The 22,069-nt window shown below is 41.0% G+C and overlaps 1 protein-coding gene across 1 annotated transcript; it reads right to left on the reverse strand.

The window, feature by feature from the left end:
• Nucleotides 1–18,425: 18,425 nt before the first annotated feature.
• On the reverse strand, nucleotides 18,426–21,870 carry foxi2 (forkhead box I2). Its single transcript, XM_008289581.1, has 2 exons — nucleotides 21,252–21,870; nucleotides 18,426–20,547 (listed from the first exon to the last, which is right to left on the reverse strand). The coding sequence occupies exons 1-2, from the start codon at nucleotides 21,868–21,870 to the stop codon at nucleotides 19,964–19,966; spliced, it is 1,203 nt and encodes a 400-aa protein (XP_008287803.1). The 3' UTR covers nucleotides 18,426–19,963.
• Between the last annotated feature and the right edge of the window lie 199 nt (nucleotides 21,871–22,069).

The following is a 22,069-nucleotide window of genomic DNA, read 5'->3' on the forward strand; positions in this document are numbered from 1 at the left end:
GGAATGCTGTGGCGCTAGAATTATGACTCAGTTGCTTGTGAGTGATCCAAAGTGTGCCAAAAATAACCCAGAAATCCATTATGCCACCACCGGCAGGCTGAATTACTAAAAGAAGGCTAGATGGAGCCAAACAGTCACGTTTTAACGTCATTTTCAGACCCTACTATCTGGATGTTGCAGCAGAAATCGAGACTCGTCAGACAAAACAGGCAGTTTTGGTGAAAGAAGTGTCGCCTCAGTTTATTGGGGTTGCATGCATCGTCTTCTCCTGCTTCAAGGTCATGTATTTCAAATGCTATCAGCCCTTTAAATGGAGTTTAGGAGTAGATGATGTAGGGAGTCAGGGGTGTGGCAGACCTAAAATATATCGAGGGACCTTCCAAAAAGAAACCAGACCACTGAAGCTCCTTTCAGACGTGTATTCTGTCCGTTATTCTGATGTGCATCTGAACATGTTATGGTACGATCACAAGTCTGAACCGCAAGTCGTCTCATAGGCATACATAGGCAACAAGCAACATATCACTTTTTTGGAACCATTCTCCATCTACTACAAATGGAAATGTCCATAAAAATGCACTTTTACTCCAAACTTAAAGCTCAGATTATTAAGATTCATTATAATGAATGGGATCCAGGTTGTGACAAAACGCTAACAGGAGCTTAAGGTTTGTTGTTTCCGACTGTTTCCTCTGAGTTTAACTGCAGCATCAGACAGCAGAGAGTCTCCAGAGTGAGAAAGCTGCTGCTCTTCTGCATATAGAGCTGCTTAATTAATTAATTTAAAATTGATTCCACAGAGACATAGAGACAGGATGGATCAGGATGTTTTGGGATATTTTTACATTATTGCAGGTAAAATAAAAGTTAGATTATCACCAGATGTGGACAGAATTTTCAGTTTTTTAGGAGATCGTAAAGTTAGTTGTTTGGACAGTTTGAAAAGTTTGATGATAGTTTAGTTTTTCGGAGTATTATTGTGTATTTTGTGTGACTTTTTGATGTATTGTTCAATCTCATCTGGTTTGTCCGAAACAAGACGTGAGGAGCTTTAATGAACGAATGACAAATGGATGAAGCTGGAAACTTACTGGGCAATTCAAAGTGTTTTTAAACACAATAAGAACATATTAGGACACATATTTTAAATAATTATTTAAAAAAAAAATCAATTAAAATAGCAAATGTCTGGAAAAGAGATGCATGGATCAAATAATTATGGAAAAAAATAATTATTTTGCAGTCACTATGGGGTAGAGTAGGCAGTGTAGATAATAAATTATTATTGTTTTTAAAAAATAGAATAAAGACCAATATTATTCCAGATGTGTGCTACATGATAAAACAACACACAATTCTGTTTGTCTTCCACAAAACAGTGAAAAGCTTAAATATTTGTTTTACTGCAGTGGATTTGATTTTAAAGTCATTTTCATTTTGTACAAGGAGATTTAAATAAAGACATTTTAATTTCATTTTATTATTCATAATTCATTTTCCTTGCTAAGTGGATTACCGGGCTCAAACATAACCTGTATTTCTGCAGGAATGCACCGAGAACAATGGAGTCGATGAAGCGTCCGGCGGAGCTGAGGCAGACTAAGCCGATCACAGAGAAGTGGATCGGTACAGTGAGAGCTCTGGAGGGTGGGTGGGAGGTGGGGAGGGGAGCGAAGGAGGCGCTCTGAGGAAAAAGCAGAATGAATGAACGAGCGAAAACATATTGGTCATCCCGAGTTCAGGCCCACTTCCCCGCTGCGAGCCCCGGCGGTGGGCTGCTTCACCGCCTCGCTGGCCAGGCTCCGCTGATGCCGCCGGGCACCGCTCCAGTTTTCTGTCCAAATTACCAGAAGAAGGCCAGCGGGGTGAGAAGATCTCACCCTCCGCCTCCCTCCCAGTCTGAAGCCCCTCGCTGGCCCGGTGCGAAGCTGACGGAGCGTCGCGGATGGCCCTGGATTGCACCTGCACTGGGGGGGCTTTCCAGAGCTCTTCCTCCCCCTCGCCGGTTCACACGCATGCAGCCCCCCAGACCATAACCCGCTTTTGCCTTTCTGTGGGGTTCCGGTCAGGTGATCCGCAAAGACCCGCAAGAAATGCCTCGAAAGGAAAAACTTTATTTGTCACTTTTGACAAGAAAAAAATGACGGATTGAACCAGTTGGCTTCCTAATCGTCATGTAGATGTTGCCAGAGTACGAGCCAGAGGACAGAAAAAAGTATGATTTGAGGAAATTAAAGGTTCATATAGAGGGCAGAGCTGCATCAGTGTCCTCTGCCTCAACTAGAACGTGTCTTTCCAAACAGCAGGGACGTTACCGTCGAATGCAACCTGCACACATGAAGGCCGGAAACAAAGCAAAACACCTGCACAGCAACACAAATCGACTGTTTGGACAGAAAGCTGCAAAGGACAAACTCATGCAGAGAAGGAAACCTGTTAGTCGACCTTTTATTTGAGAGTTTTGATGAGAAAATGATGTGAGTCAGAGGACTTTACAGAGATTTAATCAGCGTTCATGCGTTAGGCTGCGTTGCATCAGTGGCTGATCATCAATACGCTGCAGCGCCTCCACCACAATGTGCATTTTTTGTCTTGCAGGGAACTTAATTTATCAGGAACATTTTCGCTGAATGCAACCTGCACACCGAGGGCCACCCAACAACACTTGTACAACAACACACACACAAAAACTGGAGCAGTCAGCCGGTTGTAGACACAAGCCCCTTTCTGTCCGATCAGTCGGTCTGTCCCGCTCAATTAGGAGGCAGCGTTGGTTCATTCGCTGCTGCGCCGGCTCCCTCCAAAAAAAAAAAACCCGCTTGTCTTTGTTCACGTTGTTGATTGAAATGTTGTGAATCTGAGGGACAGTCTGAGGGTGTAGCGACTCAGTGAGCGATGTGGCGTTAGGCCTCTGGTCGGCCTCCTTGCCCCACTGAGGCTCCGCGGCGTCGGGGTATCATGGCCGAGCTGTTTGTCCTGCGCTGCCTCCTAACTGGGGGTTGTGTTTACCTCATAACAGAAAGCAACACGGTTTTGATGCTCTGCCAGTGTGCTGCTGTGTAAACTGTAAACAACACACACACACACACACACACACACACACACACACACACACACACTGTCGCTCTCCGGGTAGAATCTAGTCAAACCAACGTTGTACCTCTCTCTGGTTATCGGGTGAACACTTAACCTCCAGGTCCTGCTGGACAGCTTCCAACACTGAACGGCTTCAGACTGATTTGTTGCCTTGCAGGAGGCTCATGTGCATGAAAGAAAACAGACTTGTGCATTTTCCCTCTGGGTTTGTTCACATAAATCCAGTGTTGTCTGGAGTTTGGGTACAAGCCTACATGACGTTACATGACAGCAAAATGCAAGAAGTCGTATTTCTTAGTGGATTACTGTAAAATTTACGACTAAATTCGACTCCAGAATGTAAAGTTTATAATAAAATCATTTTACTGTGTTTTACACTGTTGCTAATGACTGTATATGTGGAAAAAACTGCAGACTGCTGTTTAAATTAGTTTTTATTTTTACAGTAATCACCACGGTGCACCGTTACTGACTTCTTCTGCTATCTGCAGTTTTTAAAAAAATCCCCATCACTACGGGAAACGACAACAATCACAGAAAGAAACAGGTTCTGACGAAGACTTGAATCGTGACTCACAGTGTTTATCTCTCTGCATGCAAATATTAAACCCAAACAAGCTCCTCTCTCACTGTTCTGCAGGAGGGGCACCGTCACTACATCCCGGGCTCAGCATCGTCCAAGATGATCGTGGTTGGTTAAAGGAAATACAGACGAGCCACAGGGGGTTAGAATGATGAATGGATGACTATGGCTATGCTATGATATCAACAAGATTATTTTTAATGGATCATACAGTGAAAAAAAAATAAATAAAAATTTTTCAATGTTTTATTCAATTAGAGATTATAACGAGTAAAATTACAGAGAAAAAAAAGTTTAGTTTACACGTTTACCATAAAAAAAGACCAAAATTGTAAAAAAAAAAAAAAAAAAAAAAATCTGAATTTTTATGAATTAAAATTTGTTGAACAGATATGTGATGTTCAAAAGAAATGTTGTGAATGTCGAGGTTTAAAAAAAGGTAAAACATTTTTCAATTTTAATGACTTTCCTCATTTTGTTATTTTTAAAAAAGAAAAGAAACAAAGGCCAAAACTATAAATAACAAATAACAAATCCACATCAAAGTTCTGTATGTTTAGAAATTCAAATTGTAATTAACTCTTTAACAATGTTTGCTAATTTTTTTTAAATTTATTTTTGTTTGTATTTTTTTATTTAAATAAACTAAAAATCATGAAATTACAGATATTTGCAGCTGTTTGTAAAAAAAAAAAAGAAGAAAAAAGTATATTAAGGATTTAAATTTTGTAAGTAATTATTAACTGTAAATTTACAAATGTTGCCTGTTTTGTTAAATTACAGATAACACAGTCACAAAACTACTAATTTACATCCTGACTGTAAAATATCAAAACAAAAAAACAAAAACAAAAACAAAAAATGTAAATAGCAATTAACAAAACCCAAAATCAGTATTTTTCCAAATGGTATTTCCTCCTTTGCCTGTAAAATGACAATATTATCTTTTTTTTTACAGGATTTAAATCAGCAAAAATTTTCTTATCTCAATTTACAGGCTGACTTTAAAAAAAAAAAAAACACAGAAAGTGTAGATAACATCCACATAGTAATATTACTTATATGATGTGTGACTGTAGAGTTATACTGCTTGCTGTGTTTAAATCCACTAAAAATATCATTATTTTATAGATGTTTTCAAAGTGTTTACAATTTTTGAGCATTACTTTCTTTTTTTTTCTTCATCCTGTCTGCCATATTTACTTCCTTTTTCCCCCTAACTATAGTTAAACTTCATTCTTTGTAAATCAGTTTGGTGTGATAAGAAATCCTGCAAAGCGACGATGCAGCAGGAGACGACTGCATTCAACACATGCACTTAAGGCCTCATTATCCCTCTCTGTGACCCGTCTGTCGGCGTCACTTTAGACAGCCGCTCTTCTTCATCCTTCCCTCCAGAATCGCTGGTTTCAATCAGGAGCTCAGCCGTGACCCCTGAGCAGAAACCCGGAGCAGTGAACCCAGACAAATGTGGCCGATGGAACCTCCGAACCAGTGAACCTCCAACGCGCTGCCTCCACCATCGAGCCCACTCAGGACGGTCGGGGATGAAGCCTCCTCCGCCTGAGTCCTCCGGCAGCACACACACATACACCAGCGACCACGCCGGCCCCCTCCCCACCTCCACGAATGCTTGTGCCGCCCAGCTCTTTGCCATGGAGGCTGATTCCGCCCTCTGGATGAACCTTTCCTGAGGACCCCAAGCTCGGAGGGGGCTGGATTAGAGGCTGGAGGCAGGAAGGGTGGGTGTGTTGGTGTGTGACTCAGTGGAAAAGACGTAGAATTTACTTTTAATATTTAGTGAAAAAGTTCTGGAGTAAAATCTAACAGAGACCTTTTAGTTTGGAGTAGCGATGGAAGCAGGACATGCCACAACTCTGGAAAGATTTGTTTGTTTCTGATTCACATTACGACACAGTTTACAACAGATATGAACAAAAATTAACTTTTGAGCGATTGTTTGTGTTGCACGTACACAGCAAGCAGAGCACACTTTCACATTGACTTTTATCAGCAATATTCATATAAAACGAAGTGCAATCAACAGGATGAAACACTGGGTTTGCTTTCTTTGGCCCTTGGTGTTATGAGAGTGTAAAATAAAGCAGGACCAAATAGAAGTAAAACAATAAAGAAGCATCTGAGGGTAAAGCATCCATGAAAGCTCCTTAAAACTTCCTACACATTGTGGCTGATCTTCTCTGGAGAACTTTATGATGATAACTCATTGATCTTTTGTTCTTGTGATGGAAGTAGCTCAGCCTTCTAGTTTGCTACACTGTTTAAAATAAATAAATAAATAAATAAAAATCTGGAATTCTATGAATTTTTTTCTTTTAAATTTACAGATTGTTTTTTTCATATTTTGAAAATATGAATAACAGAAAATCAACCGTGAATTTACATATCCAATGCAAAATGACATCAAAAATTAAAATACTTTGAATAACCATCATTTTTCTTTCTTGTCTTTTTTTTAAATAGAAAACTGAACACTTTTGTGCAAATTTATCATGATTTTTCTCATGTTTTTCAAAGTAACAGCTGAAATTGTTAAATTAAAGTTTAATCTTCTAAATATAACTTATTAACAATAAAAGTATAAATATTGGTTAAATTGTTAATTTGTTAAATTAGAAATATTTTTTCTATTTTAACATTATTATATAGTTTAGGTAGTGATAAAATACATATGATCTTGCATTAAATTAAGGCTAGAAAATGTTTTTTAATGATGTAAATTTACTATATTTTATGAGATGTCTTTCTATTATTTTCCATTTATTGATCTGTTGATTTGGTGCACCATCTGCTAGAAGATTAATGTGTTTTTCCAGGATTTAAAAAAAAAAAGAAACTTTTATTTATTGATTTATTTTTATCAATATTATATACTTTTAATGTTTTTTTTTTAACAATGTAAAATAACAATTTTGCTTAACATAGATCACTATTTATTTTCCAGTAAGTTTACATGTCTGGCACTTAGGTTGGATTTATTTTAATTAAATTTGTGCAGATGCCAGATGTTGAACTAAAGTTTTGCAAACTTTATTGCAGAACTAGGATTCATTTTAATGCAAACACATTTAAAATGATTCATTTTGATAAAAAGAAGTTGAAGTGCAGTTTGAGGTTTGGAGGTAAAGACCCTGTAAGCCCACCTCAGCCTCTTCCAGCACACATGCCGGTGTTCTGCGCTGAACCGCAGGGGCTCCTCCCTGGACTCCCCCCATCATGCACCTGTTCTCAGCTCTGTCCCAGCCTGCCCTTCAGCATTCCTGCAAACACCCACACACATGCACAGACTCTGACATCTTTGATATCCTGCAAGGTTATGAAAAGCCTTCACTTTTTCAGGTTTCCAGCTGAGTGAAATACGCTTCTGTTCCCCTCAGCTGGCTTCCTCGCATTTGATTTATATTTCTGCTGCAGAACGTACCGCTGGTGACAAATGAGAGCTCGACAATCTGCAGTGAGCGTGAAGTCTGTACATCCCCAACATAAAACACTGCTTCCTCCCTGCCAAGGCTGAGTGTAAGCATTAGAGCCTCAGACAGGCTGCAGCGCCAAGGCCTCGTCTAACCCCTTGATTTTCTGCCTGGAGGTGTCAGGACTTGTACGGGAGCTTTAACATGGTTTGGGAAGGTTCCCTCTCAGTCCCACCAAGGCCTCCCTCTCATCAAATATGTTAAGATTTGCTGGATGAAATAAACCCTGCTTGCATTTTAAAAAAAAAACAAAATATGTCTTGTGCAGTAAATGTCAGATTTTATCACGTGTGGAAACGGCGCTAAATTGTGTCATTGGGGTTACGAGGCCGAGGGTGTGGTGGAGAGTGGGTGTTGAAATGTGAAGTGGAAGATGGACGGATTTCTGACGGGAAAGCGAAGAAAAACAGCAAACATGTCAGAGCAGCCGGAGACAAGAAGATATAACTCGCTGTTGGGTTTATTGTCAGGGTTGCAGGAGAGTTTTATACTCAGCAAATCTGCTACTTTGGGCAAACAAAGTGACGGTAAACCTTAAAACTAGCAAATTATATTGGCATTATTCTCAGAATTGTACATTTATTTTAAAAGAAGCAAACTATTAAGCTGTTTTATTGCATGCTTGTCATAGGACAGAGCTTCCTGTGTCCTAGAACACAGCAGGGTATGTTTTAGCCTCACCCTAAAACATACTTTATCAACCATTTTCCTCTAAATAAGACCATAATTTAGAAAATAAACACCACGCTGCACTGAAGGAGAGATGAAACTAGCAATTGAGACCATAAACGTGTTTGGAAAATGTTTACTGAGGTAAAAAATCAAGATAAAAGTAGATCTGTTTTCTGATAGGCTTCTATATAATCAGGCTTCTATGGTCGCCTCCTGCTGGCTGGTAATAAGAATGCAGATTTTAGTCACTTCAGTATTAACTACGTACATCTTTTATGTACACATACAGTCTGTGGTTCTGTTGGATGTATTAAGACAAAATTAACACCATATTTCAAACCAGCCTTCATCAATCCACTCAAAGGTTCCAGACCCTCAACAAGATTTTGGTTCCAGGACCTCCAACTATAACTAGCTGGTGTTGCTTCACCTTATGCACGAGATCTGGTTTCTCGTCCAAAGAATAAGTCAATACACCAAGGTTCCCTCTTTTACCTGCTGCCTTTCTTGCAGCACACCTGACCCCAAAACCTATTGCAGAGGCTGAATCGCCAATTTATACTGTTGTCACAAAGTCAAACACATTTATCAACAGCTTGTGATGTTTAGTGTCTGCTTCAGAAACATCCGGGTTGCGTTTCTACTCATAATCTTTTTTGCAGACGATGTGGTTCTGTTCATCTCGCTTCAGTGAGCATTGTGGTAGTTTGCAGCCAAGATATGAGTCAGCAACTCCTACTTTGAGGAAACCAGTGGATTTCTGCCTCCAGGTTGTGGATGAGTTGCTGCTTCAAGTGGAAGAAAATATCTGGGGACCTTGTTCATGACTGATGGGGAAAATGAGCATGAGATACTCAGATGTATTGGTACAACATCAACATTAGTTCGGGTGTTGTACCAGACAGCCCTGGTGAAGAAGGAGCTGAGCCAGATGTGCAAAACTCTTGATTTACCAGTTGAACTACATTTAAACCATCACTTTGTGACTTTAAAAATGAGATCATTGATACAAATTAGTTTTCTGGCTGAGATTGAGCTCAGTCTTAGAGATAGGATGAAGAGTTCCGGCTCCCGAAAGGAGCTCAGAGTTGTTGGTCCTTTGTGTTAAAAATAGCCAGCTTAGGTGGTCTGAGGTCCTAGCTGCCTTCCTTTTGAGGTTTTCTAGGGATGTATGCCTGGAAGAAGACCCGATGGTAGACCTTTCTGGAGGGATTATATAGTTCATCTGGCCTGGGAACACCTTTGGATCCCCTAAGAGGAACTGGAAACCATTACTGGGAGGTGGAACATCTAAAAACAAGCAGCTTAGCCTGCTGCCACCACAACTCAGCTCTGGATCAACAGATGTTTGTCATATGCAGGAATTTACATTCCTCAGGACAGGATCTTCTCTGAATTTGACCAAAATTGAGGCGATAAAGTCCATTAATTATAAATTTCCAGTGTATTACAGGTATAACAGGTGCTCCGCCGTTTTGCGACGAGGCACAAAGTCATATTTTTGCCAAAGCAAGATGGCCGAACCAAAGGTGTTACAGTTTGTTTTGTTGTTTCCTGGGGGGTAGTGAGAGTGGGTTCACCTCTCCTTGATCTCCCCCTGTGTTTACCTCTCCTTCTCCTCCCCCCCTCTTCCTCCCTCCAGGCCATGGGCGTCCGGGCCTCCGAGGTCCGGGCCACAACAATAGCCGGACTGTGCTGTCCTGAGTCCCAGTCCCACACAATGACCACGTCCATGTTGATTAGCGCGGGGTGGCGGTGGAACCCGGTCCGGCTGGGGCTAATAGCTTATTACGCAGTGTAAAGTGACAGTGTGATCTGGAGAGGTGCCAGGAGAATGGGCCCAATTAAAGCAGAAAAAGAGGGGGAGGCGGGAGTGTGTGGTGGTGGTGGGAGTGTCGGGGAGGGGGTGAGGACGAGGGCAGCCATGTACATTCCTCTGAGCTTTGGTCTAATTCGCCCATGACGGGTTCCCTGGGGACTGACACCCTCCTTCGTTGAAAATATTTGAGTATCCTCCTGTTCTGTTGTTCCAAAACACATGCGAAATAAACCCCAAACACACTCAGCGGCGGTGTTATTGCTGCACAGTTATGGGTACACAACGCTGTTTACTTGTTGATACAGTTTGAGAAATGAGACATGGAGAATATGGAGGAGTGATGTTTAACATATTACAGTATACAACACAAACAGTATAGTAGGGCTGTGCAGATAATGACATTTAAGTTAAGGCTGATGCTCTTAAACACAGCAGATTACACTGAGTAATAAATCGTAGTGAGCTTAACGGACCATGCTGGAGGTTTTGTGTAGGTTCACCGCAAACCCCATCCTGACAGCTATTAATTTTTAGGAATTAGATGAACATACAAACTCACTTGACTGCGACTGACGGAGCTGCTTCACTCACATTGTTGGCTTCTGTTTTGGGACGTTGCTCTAAATAGAACAAGCTTTTTATGAAGGAAACGGAGAGATCGGATAGCTCAGGATCAGTTCAGTTTATAGACTGTATATAAAAGATGGACGTAGCCACCGTGAGGCAACCCATTAATCAAGATCGAGTTCAAGACTCCCTTTAGTGTCATTCAAGCTGTGCATCAAAAGATGTAAAGCAGAACGACATTTTTATGCAACTAAATCACAAGAAAAACAGATGTGTGAGTGAAAATCGGATTAAAACGTAATGCATAAACAAATAACTTGCAGGCATATTGGTTTGTGGACTATGGATTTAAAGCCTCGATTCTGGAGTTTAGTCAATGCCTTTGCGGTCTTTTAAACCACACTTAACAACCAAGAGATGGACCTGACTGGGAACTCGACCATAAATTATTAATCACAAGGTCGCCCCGCCTTAAAACATGTCCTAGTTTATCGACTAGTTTCCTCTAAACGCGACCATCATTTACAAAATAAACATCATGCTGCATTAAAGGAGACTTTAAAGTAACAATTGAGACCATAAACTTATGTAGAAAATGTTCACTCAGCTAATAAATCAAGTGAGAAGTAGGTCTGTTTTCACATGGGCTTCTTTTTGCTTCCACAGAAGTCGCCCCCTGCTGGCTGTTAATAAGAATGCAGGTTTAAATCACTTCTCCATCAGTTAAGTCCATCTTTAATGTATATATGCACTCTGTGGTTCAGTTGTATTGTGACAGAGTGAACAGTTGCTTCATTGTTAAATGTTTTGTGTCTGATATTTAATAAATGACCTTTTTTTCCTCCCGCAGGTTGGTGCCTTGTTTATTAAAAGTGATGGATGTATGAAGGAAACTGAACACCATATTCCTAGTGGGCCCTTCATCAATCCACTGAAAGTTGCGCATAGACATGAAAATCTTAGATTGACCATATAGCATGTGTACAAAATGTCCTCTGGCAATAAATGAGATGAAAAAAATGTACCAGCAGTGTTTCGAAAATGTTTCTGATGCACATTTTGAAATATGGAAAAAGTTTACTGAAATGGCAAAATCTAAAAAAACAAAATAAAAAAAAATAAAAGCTTTTTTTTTTCGCTTGCTTTTTTAAAAAAAACTTACAGGTTATCAAAACACTTTTTTCGTGTAGGTTGTTAGTGAGTGTACATTTTACTTCCTTGACTACTCAGCTGATTCTTTTGTTGTCTTGGTGTCCAGACAAAGATGTCATTTGATCTCAGTCTGACCGCTTGTTTCGTTCTTCATGAAGAACCTTCGACTTTAAAGATCCCCTCCGGTGAACATGAAGCTTTTTTTTTTTTTTAACCTTTTGAACGAGTCCATATGCTGTGTTTATATGCTACAAATCATATCATGAGCACAGTGTGCAGATGTTCCTCCTGTATCGACAGGCTTCTTCAGATTTGGATCGAACATGCGTGGTTGAATTACTCTAATAACTTAAGTAGTGGAGAGCAGTTTTACAGTGAGCTGGTGTGCTAGAGCTGCAGCTAATAGGCGGGTGGGGAAAGAGGTGTGGACTTTCTACATCTAGGTCATTTTAATGTGAGAAGGGATTATTGTCATTGGAAAAAACATTCTTCAAAATATGTAATATTCATCAAAATCAGAATCAGAAATACTTTTTTTGATCCCAAAGGTGAAATTGCTTAAGTTACAGTCCAGTCAGAAATCTAAAGAGTACAAAATACGAACTAAATAATAAACATAAGTGGAAAAATATGACCTGAAAATACAAGCATGAGTAGAAAAACTACTCCAAAAATAGACAGTTTAAGCATAACTGTACAATGTGCTTTTCCTAAGAAAACATCAAGTTTTTAATGGTTTAACCCTCATATTACCTTTGGTTTATTGACATCTTCTGTCCATGGGGTCCTTTTGACACCAGCAATTAAAACCTAATTAAGCTTGTTACCCAAGTTTATGTGTAAACAGTCCTTTAAACAAAACTGAAAAAAGTATGTCAGTCACTAATTCAGAAACGTTAAACGTTAAATGGGGTCAAACTGACCCCAAAGTTAATAGGTGGGTCAATCGATGACCGGAGAGGAGTTTAAAGTTGATGTATGATCACCTTTATAAGACTTTTAGTGTCCCGTCACCTGTCAAGTACCTCCACCTGTACACGCTGAGAAGACTGAAGACGTGTTGACTGATTTCTGGTTTGTTTATGAAAACATCTAAAGCTTGAGTTCTGACTTATTTCATTGCACTCAACAGCAATAAGTAGAATTAGTAGTTAAAACAGTTGTCCAACACTCGATCTGTGCAGTTTATCCGCGGAGACGCACTGCTTCCCTGTCGGCGGATGAACTGGAATAAAGCCATCGCAACAAAGTGTTACTGGGGTTTTTCTCAATGGGATGTGGAGTCTGTCAGTTCTGTGTTTAAGCTCCAGGAGGAAGAACAACAGAAGGGGTTAATGTAATCCATTTCATTGGCGGGGGCCTCTAATAACTGGTCTCTCCCTGCGTCTCCATTGGCCCGCGGAGTTTCCATTGTGCTGGCCGGTGCAGGTGTGGGACATGCTTTGTTGATCATAATCCCCCCGGCGAGGGGAGAGGCTTTGAGTGTGTTTGACGTACCCCACCGGCAGCCCTTTGCTCCTCGGCCGCCGAGCAGCCACCGTCTCCAGCCGCCGCTCATGGGATCCGACAGGCGGAAAAATAATGAACAACACCTCAACCCGGAGCTGACCTGGCTCCAATTCACCAGCTCCACACGAGGGGTAAACGAACCACTTAATTGAGCCTTCCAGGATCAAAATCATACTCAGGACCCCCCCGAGCCACCACCACCACCACCACCACCACCGCCGCCGCCCCGCCATCATCGGCCCTCCCACTCCAGCCTGCTTCCCAGACACGACCCGTCAAGATGTTTTCCAACACACACCCCCACTCTCAAACGCTGTGGTTTGCTCTTTGTTTTAGAGAACAGGTACGCAAACCGTTCTCCGGACTTCAGAAACATCTGGATGCATAGATTCATTAAATATGTGTTTATTTGTGGCGTCTCAACCAGGCGAGTCCAAGGATGCAAAAACATTCATCGAGTTCTCTGTCCACACACATCTTAACTAGATTTTTTTAATCTGTGTTGGAGCCCTTTGCAATAAATATATCCTCATAAATCAAACTGAGTCGTCTGCTGCAGCAATATATTTACACAGAAGTGAATTTAACAGCTGCCTTTGGAGCCACCTTGTTCAACAATGGCATCACCAAAGTTGCTTCACCTTTAGGTCAAAATCAATTAAAGGTACGGTGCTTAATAAATGTCTTAGAAATGTCCACCACCCAGTGTAAGGTTTAAGTCCTAAATTAACAGCATTGGTAATCACTAAAATCATCTCTGTAATGGTTAATACACCAGAATGTAGAGGCTCTTTAACCCAAATGATATTTTTATTGTGAAAATAGAATTGTTATTGTTGTCCATGAACTTTAAGATTTAGCGTTTTACAAAAGAAATGGAAAAATCTTAAATAATATTTATTATTTCTTGACTAAGATGTCAAATTCTAGTTGTTTACTTGCATTCATGAACAGAAAAATGCAGTTTTAGTGGTTGAATGTTCTGCTTGATGGATTTCTGAGAAGCCCAGAGGCTCAGATTTGGTGCAAAAAGGTGAATTCAGTTTGAAATTCCTTGTTCCTGTTCAAAACGGTGAAACGTAGAGAGCTGGGTACGGATTGACAAATTCAACAGGTGGTCTAATAAAGTTGTTCAGCGCTGCACATGTTGGGATTAAGTTGAATAAACTCTCAAATGAGTATGTAAAGTGGTATTTAGTTGTGTTTTCTAAAGCGTTTGTCCTGAATCATGTTAGTTTTAACCCTCTTGAACCCAAAATTAAACACCGGCTTTAAAAGACGTCTAATTTCGAAATCATTCATCAGAGCTAGAAACTGTAGGAAACATTAAAAACAATTCTCCAGATTGTCACCTGTCAGATGGCTGTCAGACTAATCATGTGTACGGAAAAATGAGCCAAATATAAACTTAAAATATTTCATCAAAACATTCGGCAAAAATTTTACCATTTGCTCAAACCAGATTCTGCAAAAAAGAAAAAAATTCTGTGGCACTCGGCGCAACCGAAAAGCTATCAGGTGATTCAGCTGTGACCAACGATGACGTGACAAAAGTCTGTAAATGACTTGAACCGGATTGAAATGCAGGAAGTGTTTATACAGGGCAGATGGAAGCGAATTTAACATTTAAATAGTTCAATATCTGTAACATCTATAACATTTGGAGGATTCTTTTTCTTTTCCTAGCATTGGTAACCCCTGTGGGTATTTAAAAAAAAAAAAAGCTTTACCAGTTTTTGGAAGATAAATAATTAAAGAAATCAAACGCACAGTGTACGAGTTCTTTCTGCTTCTAGTCGTGTCTCCAAAAATGAGCCCAAAGTGAGTAAAAAATCAGGACTGACAGGGTTAAACATGTCCGATCAAACCAAACATAAAGAAACACATTTCTTTTTTCTCTTTATGGACCGTTTGAGGCCGCCGGTCGCTCCCCTTGTCCTTATTTAACATCGCAGCCAGGGATCCTTGATGAAGTTGATCCCTGGAACCCGTCATGTGAAACACGCTGACAAGACCAAACAGTTGCTTTCTGTGCTCCCTCTAAGATGTCTCTCATTAGCGAGGCCCTCACCTCTCCTCCGTCCATTACCGCCGGGAACAATCCGGGTTGCGGGAGGAGGGCGTCCGCGGGGTCGTTTTAGGGCACCAAACTACAGTATACGGATCGAAATAGCGCCGGCGGTCCCCCCTTGCTTCCCAGCCGCTCCAACAATACGGCCTTTTCACATGCCAAACCTCGGAGGCCAAATTAGGACGGGGAGGGAGGGGGTGTGCCAACCAAAGGTGATCAAACAGAGCCCGGGTCAGTGGATCCTCTCTAATTGAGACGTTTACACCAGACAGCGCCGGCGAGGTTTGCCAGAGTGGAAAAGTTCTGGATCGACGTCTACAGTCAGATCTGGGTCACGCGGCTGTCACTCGGGAGATATCGCGGCTGCAACAGATTTGATTTTTTCGGACGTTATTCTGAACAAGCGCTTCTGCAAATTAGCTCCTAATAAAACGAGTCTTTGGCCACGAGCAGATAAATTCATCGGCTTTAATTAGGAGGTCAAAGTGTTGATTGATTAAACAGGAACGAGACACAGTCGGGCTCCAGTGGGTTCCTTCACCTGTACGAGTGAATTATTCCAGTTTGGATTCATTAAAACTTTACCTGAGGGAATTTGGTGACACGAACAACTCTAACCTTTAATTTTCAAATTAAACTTGTATAGATTTACCCATTTTTCTGCCTTTCACTGTCAGAACATGAAGCTTTGAGAACTAATTTTCACCTTAAACATCAAAAAAAAAAATAAAAAAAGAGAACTAATTTTCACCTTAAACATCAAAAAAAAAAATCCCAAAGTGCAAAAAATATATAATTTATTCTTAAGGTTTGAACATTTTCCACATTTTTGGAGTCTCTAATTTCACTTTTGCTGCACTTTTTAATCCACATTGAGGTATTAAAACCAACATTCCACTCTTGTTTGACTACAATCGTTTGTAACTTGCATTTAAAGTTAAATTATTGTGGCTTTAGAGAGAACTACATGTGATCAAAGCGATATTCTAAATAGTGCTTTTGCAAAAAAAATGATGCGAGTCTTGGCTTCGAAAAGCTAAATTTAATGGCTTTAATTAGTAGGTCAAAGGGTGATTAATGAAACAAGGGTGAGACACTTGGAGCAAAGTTTAATTGTCATCCTTTGACAGCAGTTTTCTGGCATAAAGTCATTTATTGTCATTTTCATTCCAGCGAGGGTTGGAATAAACACAAATCCAAGACAGCTGGAGTCGCATTTTATGTAATTTATAGATATTTAAATGAATTTCAGATGATCAGAGCGATATTTTGGAGCAACGTTTCTGCAAATTAGCTAAGAAAAGCTAAATATGCTAGCTTCAATCAGCAGGTCAGAGTAAGAGCCTGACATAAGCTGAGACACTTTCAACAAAGTTGATCAAAAACAAACTGCTTTATGTTTTTTTTTTTTTCATGCAGCCATTTTCAAACCCAAATCCGAGGTAACTGGAATCAGCAATTTCCCTCCTCAGCGCCTAAGCACCCGAACACATGCACGGTGTGAATTCCAAACAGCGAAAAAAATAAATAAGTCATCACATCATCGAGCCTTAATCCGCTCGATGGGTGGCAAATATTTGCAGAGGGAGCTTCTGGATGCGCCGAACAAAGCAACATGGCCTCCTCTCGATTTGGGCCAAACACTGGCGGAGAGCGGAGACAAAGAGACGCTTAAATCCCGTCGGTCTAAAGGGGGATATCTTCACCTCTCTTCACAGAGTCCCTAATTGATACATGGGGATCGGCATGAAGGACGGAGGACAATGGCTCTATTGTTTCTCAAATTTTCTGTATCAAGACGTCTGTCAACTGCTAAAGTTCTTGGCTTCGCTCCAGAACTTCTCTTAATTTTTTTTTGTGCCAAAGCTTCTCCTGGCTCGCCGCCGCCCCGCCGCCGCTCTGCAGAACGCGCAGGAGGAAAATTAGCTGCGATGCTAATTGTGTTTTCATTTAGACGGAGAAGCTGCAAATATATGGCTTTAAATTGTTGCATGTTGCAGAACAGAGAGCAGCTGCCAAACAGCTTTTCCAAAAATATCAAATGCATGTTTAGATTTTGCACATGACAGAGTTGTTTTGAGGGAAAATAGTTAAAATATAAGATCCGTGATACAGTTTAACCACTGAGAGCAGGATGTAGGTTAAGGAAATAAAAGATGAGCGCTTGTTTTGTGACTTCACGCCAGTTTTTTAAGCTTCTCTTGGCTCGTCTTGGCCTTGAAAAGTGCAGAACACGCAGGAGGAAATTAGCTGCGATGCTAATTGTGTTTTCATTTAGGGGAGAAGCTGCAAAAATATGGCTTGAAGTTGTTGCATCATGCAGAATAAAGAGCAGCAAAACAGCTATTTCAAAAACAAGCAAAAATATCAAATGCATGTTTAGATGTTGGACATGACAGAGTGGTGATAGTTAGAATATATGATCAGTGATACACTTTCACTACTGAGAGCAGGATGTAGGTTAAAAAAATAAAAGATAAGCGCTTGTTTTTGTGACTTCACTCCAAACTTTCTTAGTCGTTAGGCGTCTCTTGGCTCGTCTCTGTCTTGTGAAACTGCAGGAGGAAATTACCTTCGATGCTAATTGTGTTTTCATTCATTCAGAAGAAGTTTTTTAAAACTACGACATGAGAATAAAACTGTTTGCAGAACAGAGAGCAGGAGAAAGTTCTACAGTTTTTTTTTAAGGGTGTAACTTCAACATTGATCCCAAAATAGAACATTTACAAAACAGATATCTTAATTACAGGGACGACGGGAATTCCCCTGAAAGAGAAGCTCCTTTTAAACTCACACAGATATTTATCTGTCATTTAATGAGGGAACTTTGCTTTCCTGTAGATAAATTTCACATGTTGCAAGTTCATCTGAACCCCCTAATGCAAATAATTCACTGGTATCCACTTATTAAAAGTCTAAAGTCATCCTTATTTCCCATATAATTACATTTTTCTCTTCTTAAAGCTAATGACTGACCTGTAAACCGTGACCTTTGCTGTCATTTTAGTTCGCTGAACTTTGATTTTAGTGCATCAGTGGTGACAGATGAAGCATTTCGACCAGTAAAAGTGGGCATTTCCCCGTTTCCAAGCCAAATAAATCAACAGGCAAACGACTCCAAGCAAGTGTTTCTGAGCAACAAAAATCGTCTCCCGAGAGCAAACGTCATCCGTCAAACACTAATCACCGACCTGACAGGCAGATTAACTTTGTTTTAGTTGGACGTGAACTCGATCTTAAATCTCTGTCGCTCAGAAATTAAACCGGGATCAGGCAGATATCTTATTAACGAGTTAAGTCTCATCCTGTAGACGTCTCTTCATTTAATTTCTACAATCGGAGACGCATTTTTTACACAGATGTGCAAAGAAAAAAGGGGAAAATGTACACATACAGTAAAAAAAATACATTTGTGGACAGAAGAAAACTAAAAATACCGACTGTAAAGGATGCAGGACAATACAATAGAGAGCACATAGTATTTATTTATGATCACAGTTGAAACTGGCTGGAAGCTGTGTGTACTGTATAAAGATAAAAAATAAAAGACAATAGTAGATACAAAAGCCATTCAATGATTGTCACACTGAATCCTGAGAAAAACCATGATATAGGATATAGCTTTTAATATATGTAATACATATATATATATATATCTTTATATAAATTTATATTTATGACATCTGGGTTTTAATGATACTGTTTTCGGTGCATTTTTTTTAAGCTAATATTCAACTTCTGCTTTAAATCAAACTAGTTTCGGACAACAGTAGAAAAAAAAATGCCTATTAGCATAAATAGCATAAATAGTCACAAACTATCCTTTCTTTTTTTATTTTTAATAATTTACAAAAATACACTGTTTTTTTTTTTTTTTTAAATCAAGTCCACATGTATTTACACGAGCCGTAGTGTTTCAGTCGACGTGGAGGATGTAAAAAAATAAGGCGAGCCCTGTTCGTTTGTTTGTTTGCTTTTGTTTTTCTCTCAGTTAAATCAATTATTACTGCATTTGTCCACAGGCAGAACTTTCATTTAATCGTAGTTTTTGAGGTAATGGCGGTCTCGAAAAAATACAAAAACAAAAAGGCAACTTTGGCAGAGTTTTGTCGATGATGAAGCTTCATGAAGAAGAAACAATAAGGGCTGGATTTGGCAAAAAAAAAGGCAAAAATATCAAATGCATCTTTATATTTTGGAGGTTTTGAGTGAAAATATAAAACCAGTGGTTCCACTTTTTGCACTGAGAGCAGGTACAAGTTTTTTTTTAAAAAAGATAAGTGCTTGTTTTTTGTGACTTTCTCTGTGGTTTTCCTACAATTTGAATGCAAATTGTAGGAAAAACACTTGATGTCGGTGAGCTGCAGTGACAGCATGTAGACTTTGCTTTGGGCTGGATTTGGCAAAACAGGCACAAATGCTGAATGCATATTTATATTCTGCACAAAAATAGTTCAATATAAGATCAGTGATGCACTTTTACCACAAAGAGCAAAGTATGGGCTTTGATATAGTAAAAAAAAAGAAGATAAGTGCTTGTTTTTGTGATTTTTTGGGGTGTTTTTTCCACAATTTGAATGCAAATTGTGCAAAAATACTTGAGCTGCAATGACGTTACGGGCTGGATTTGGCAAAACAGGCAAAAATGCTAAATGCATATTTATATTTTGGACATGACAGAGTGGTTTTTAAGGAAAAGAAATGATGGTAAATGAGTTAAATGATCAACTTTTACTACTCAGAGCAAAGTTTGGGCTTTGATGTAGTAAAAAGAAGAAGATAAGTGCTTGTTTTTGTGATTCTCTGGGTGTTTTTTTTCCCACAATTTGAATGCAAATTGTGCAAAAATGTTTAGTTTTTCTAATCTCTCTGGTTGGTTGGTGAGCATGGGAGGCGTTTTTCACCTCTCTGCTGTGATAAAAGCATGTACATGTTGTTTTCAGTGGGGGTTCACAGAGCAAAAACAAAAAACGAGTCCTGGAGCGGTGTGGTTGAAGTGCCTCCTATAGCTCGGTCCCTTCCCTCGGGTAAATCAGGCTGTTGACGCTGAAGCTGTTGTAGAAGTGGCTGTTGAACTGTCCGCTCTGGCCGCCGCCAAACGTGTTGTAGTACACTCCACGGTTGAAATGCAGGCCGTCGCCGTGCTCCGACGGCCCCGAGTCCTGCCCGCCGCCGTGGTTGGGGTGGTAGGGGCTGAGGGCCGTTATGTTCCTGTTCGACAGCTCGTTCACCAGGCCCAGGGACCCCTGCCGGCCGGGGGTCCCCGAGCCCAGCGACGACATGTTGCTGTAAAAGTTGTTAAAGCAGGGAGCGGACGAGGCCAGTCCTGGAGGAGACGAGGAGCTTTTGTGGCTCTCGGTCATCGCCTCCATCTCCGGGGAGGAGGGTCCCAGCAGCTGAGGGCTGTCGGAGGGCTTCAGGGTCACCGGCGGCCGCCCGTCCTCCACCTTCGTGGACCCTGCCGCCGCCGCCGCCGCTGCTCCTCCGGCGCTGCTCGGATCCGAACGTCTTTTCCTTTTCCGGCGGAAATTCCCGTTGTCAAACATCTTTTCACAGTTTGGGTCCAGCGTCCAGTAGTTTCCTTTACCTGCAATCCAAAAACAAACACATTATATATCAACTTTTATCAATTAAAACTTCAAGAAGCAAATTTGGTGAAACTAAAATGCACAAACTCTTAATTTCCTTCTTTTATTGGTGCAATTTTATCCATTTTTCAAGCTTTTTCCTGTCAGAATGTGACCACAGATCAAAACTTTGAGAAGTAATTTGAAGAAATCAGTCACAAACTCACTGCCTCGAACTTTAAACACAAGAAAAAACGTCTAAATACAAAAACTATTTGAACTTATCCATGAGGTTTGAGCATTTTCCACATTACTTTCCCTCTAAGGTCACCTTTCTGAGCTCTTTCATAAAACATTACAGTCGTGCTTTTGAGGGGAATAAATGTGTAATTTTGCAAAGAAAAAAATCTGATAATTTGCAGATAATTATAAGGTTGGAAAAACAAATGTAAAGACGACCATAAAGGGTTATTTTGGGGAGTTGATTGTCACACATTTAGCTGATTATGAAATCTATAATAAAGTATTAAAACTAAGTGGATGAACTCTTCACAATCATCCTGCTGTAAAGTTTTAATTCAGTATTTTCAGTTAAAATATCAGTTTAATTGATGCTCAACAAGTCAATGTGTAATTTATTCTCCCTACAGGTGAGCAAACTGCCCCTAAACGCCTCATGTTATCTTCTCGGCTGCTGCCCGGTGCGCGTGGTGCGTTCAGGTACCTGGATCGTCCTCGTCCCTCGGCACCTTCTTGAAGCAGTCGTTCAGAGACAAGTTGTGCCGGATCGAGTTCTGCCAGCCGGCTTTGCTCTTCTTGTAAAAGGGGAAGTTGTCCGCCACGTACTGGTAGATCTGACTCAGGGTCAGCTTCTTCTCGTGCGCGTTCTGGATGGCCATGGCGATGAGCGCCGAGTACGAGTAGGGCGGACGCACCAGCTTCAGCAGCTCCTCCTGGCTGGCGATGGACAGCCAGCCCAGGTCCGGCCCTCCGAAGCCAGGTGAGTTGGTGATGAACTGCCGCTGCGAGCCGTAGGAGGGCGGGATGAAGGACGCCGGGTTGTTCCCGTGCAGGTAGGACGCGGACGAGTTGACGCCCGGCCCGTTGAGCCACAGGTACGGGTTTGGAGACGACGCGTAATCGCCGAGGCCGTAGCCGGCGGGTCTCTGCGCGCCCTGGAAGCTCTGCTGGTGGTACATGCTGCCGAAGTTGTCGCAGTAGACGGCGGCCATGTCCGGGGCCTCCTGGGCGCCTTTGGGTGGGAGCGAGCCGACGGTCGGGGAGGTGTGGTGGTGCTGGTGCTGGTGCTGCTGGTGATGGGACTGAGGGTCGATGGAGTTCATCACTCCCCGAAGAAATCCCAAAGGAAATGCTGAAGCGGTTCTCAGGTGTCCTCCGGTGCGCAGGCAGAAGCAGCAGCGGCGGCGGCAGCAGCAGCAACAAGTGTGCAGCAGGATGGAGCAGTTTGAGGAGTTTTAATAGTATAAAGTCTTGACAGCGGCCACATCCAGGCGGCGGAGGAGCGCCGGCAGCCAATGGAGG

The sequence above is a fragment of the Stegastes partitus genome, unplaced genomic scaffold (assembly GCF_000690725.1).
Source record: "Stegastes partitus isolate 25-593 unplaced genomic scaffold, Stegastes_partitus-1.0.2 Scaffold623, whole genome shotgun sequence".
NCBI classification, from domain to species: Eukaryota; Metazoa; Chordata; class Actinopteri; family Pomacentridae; genus Stegastes; species Stegastes partitus.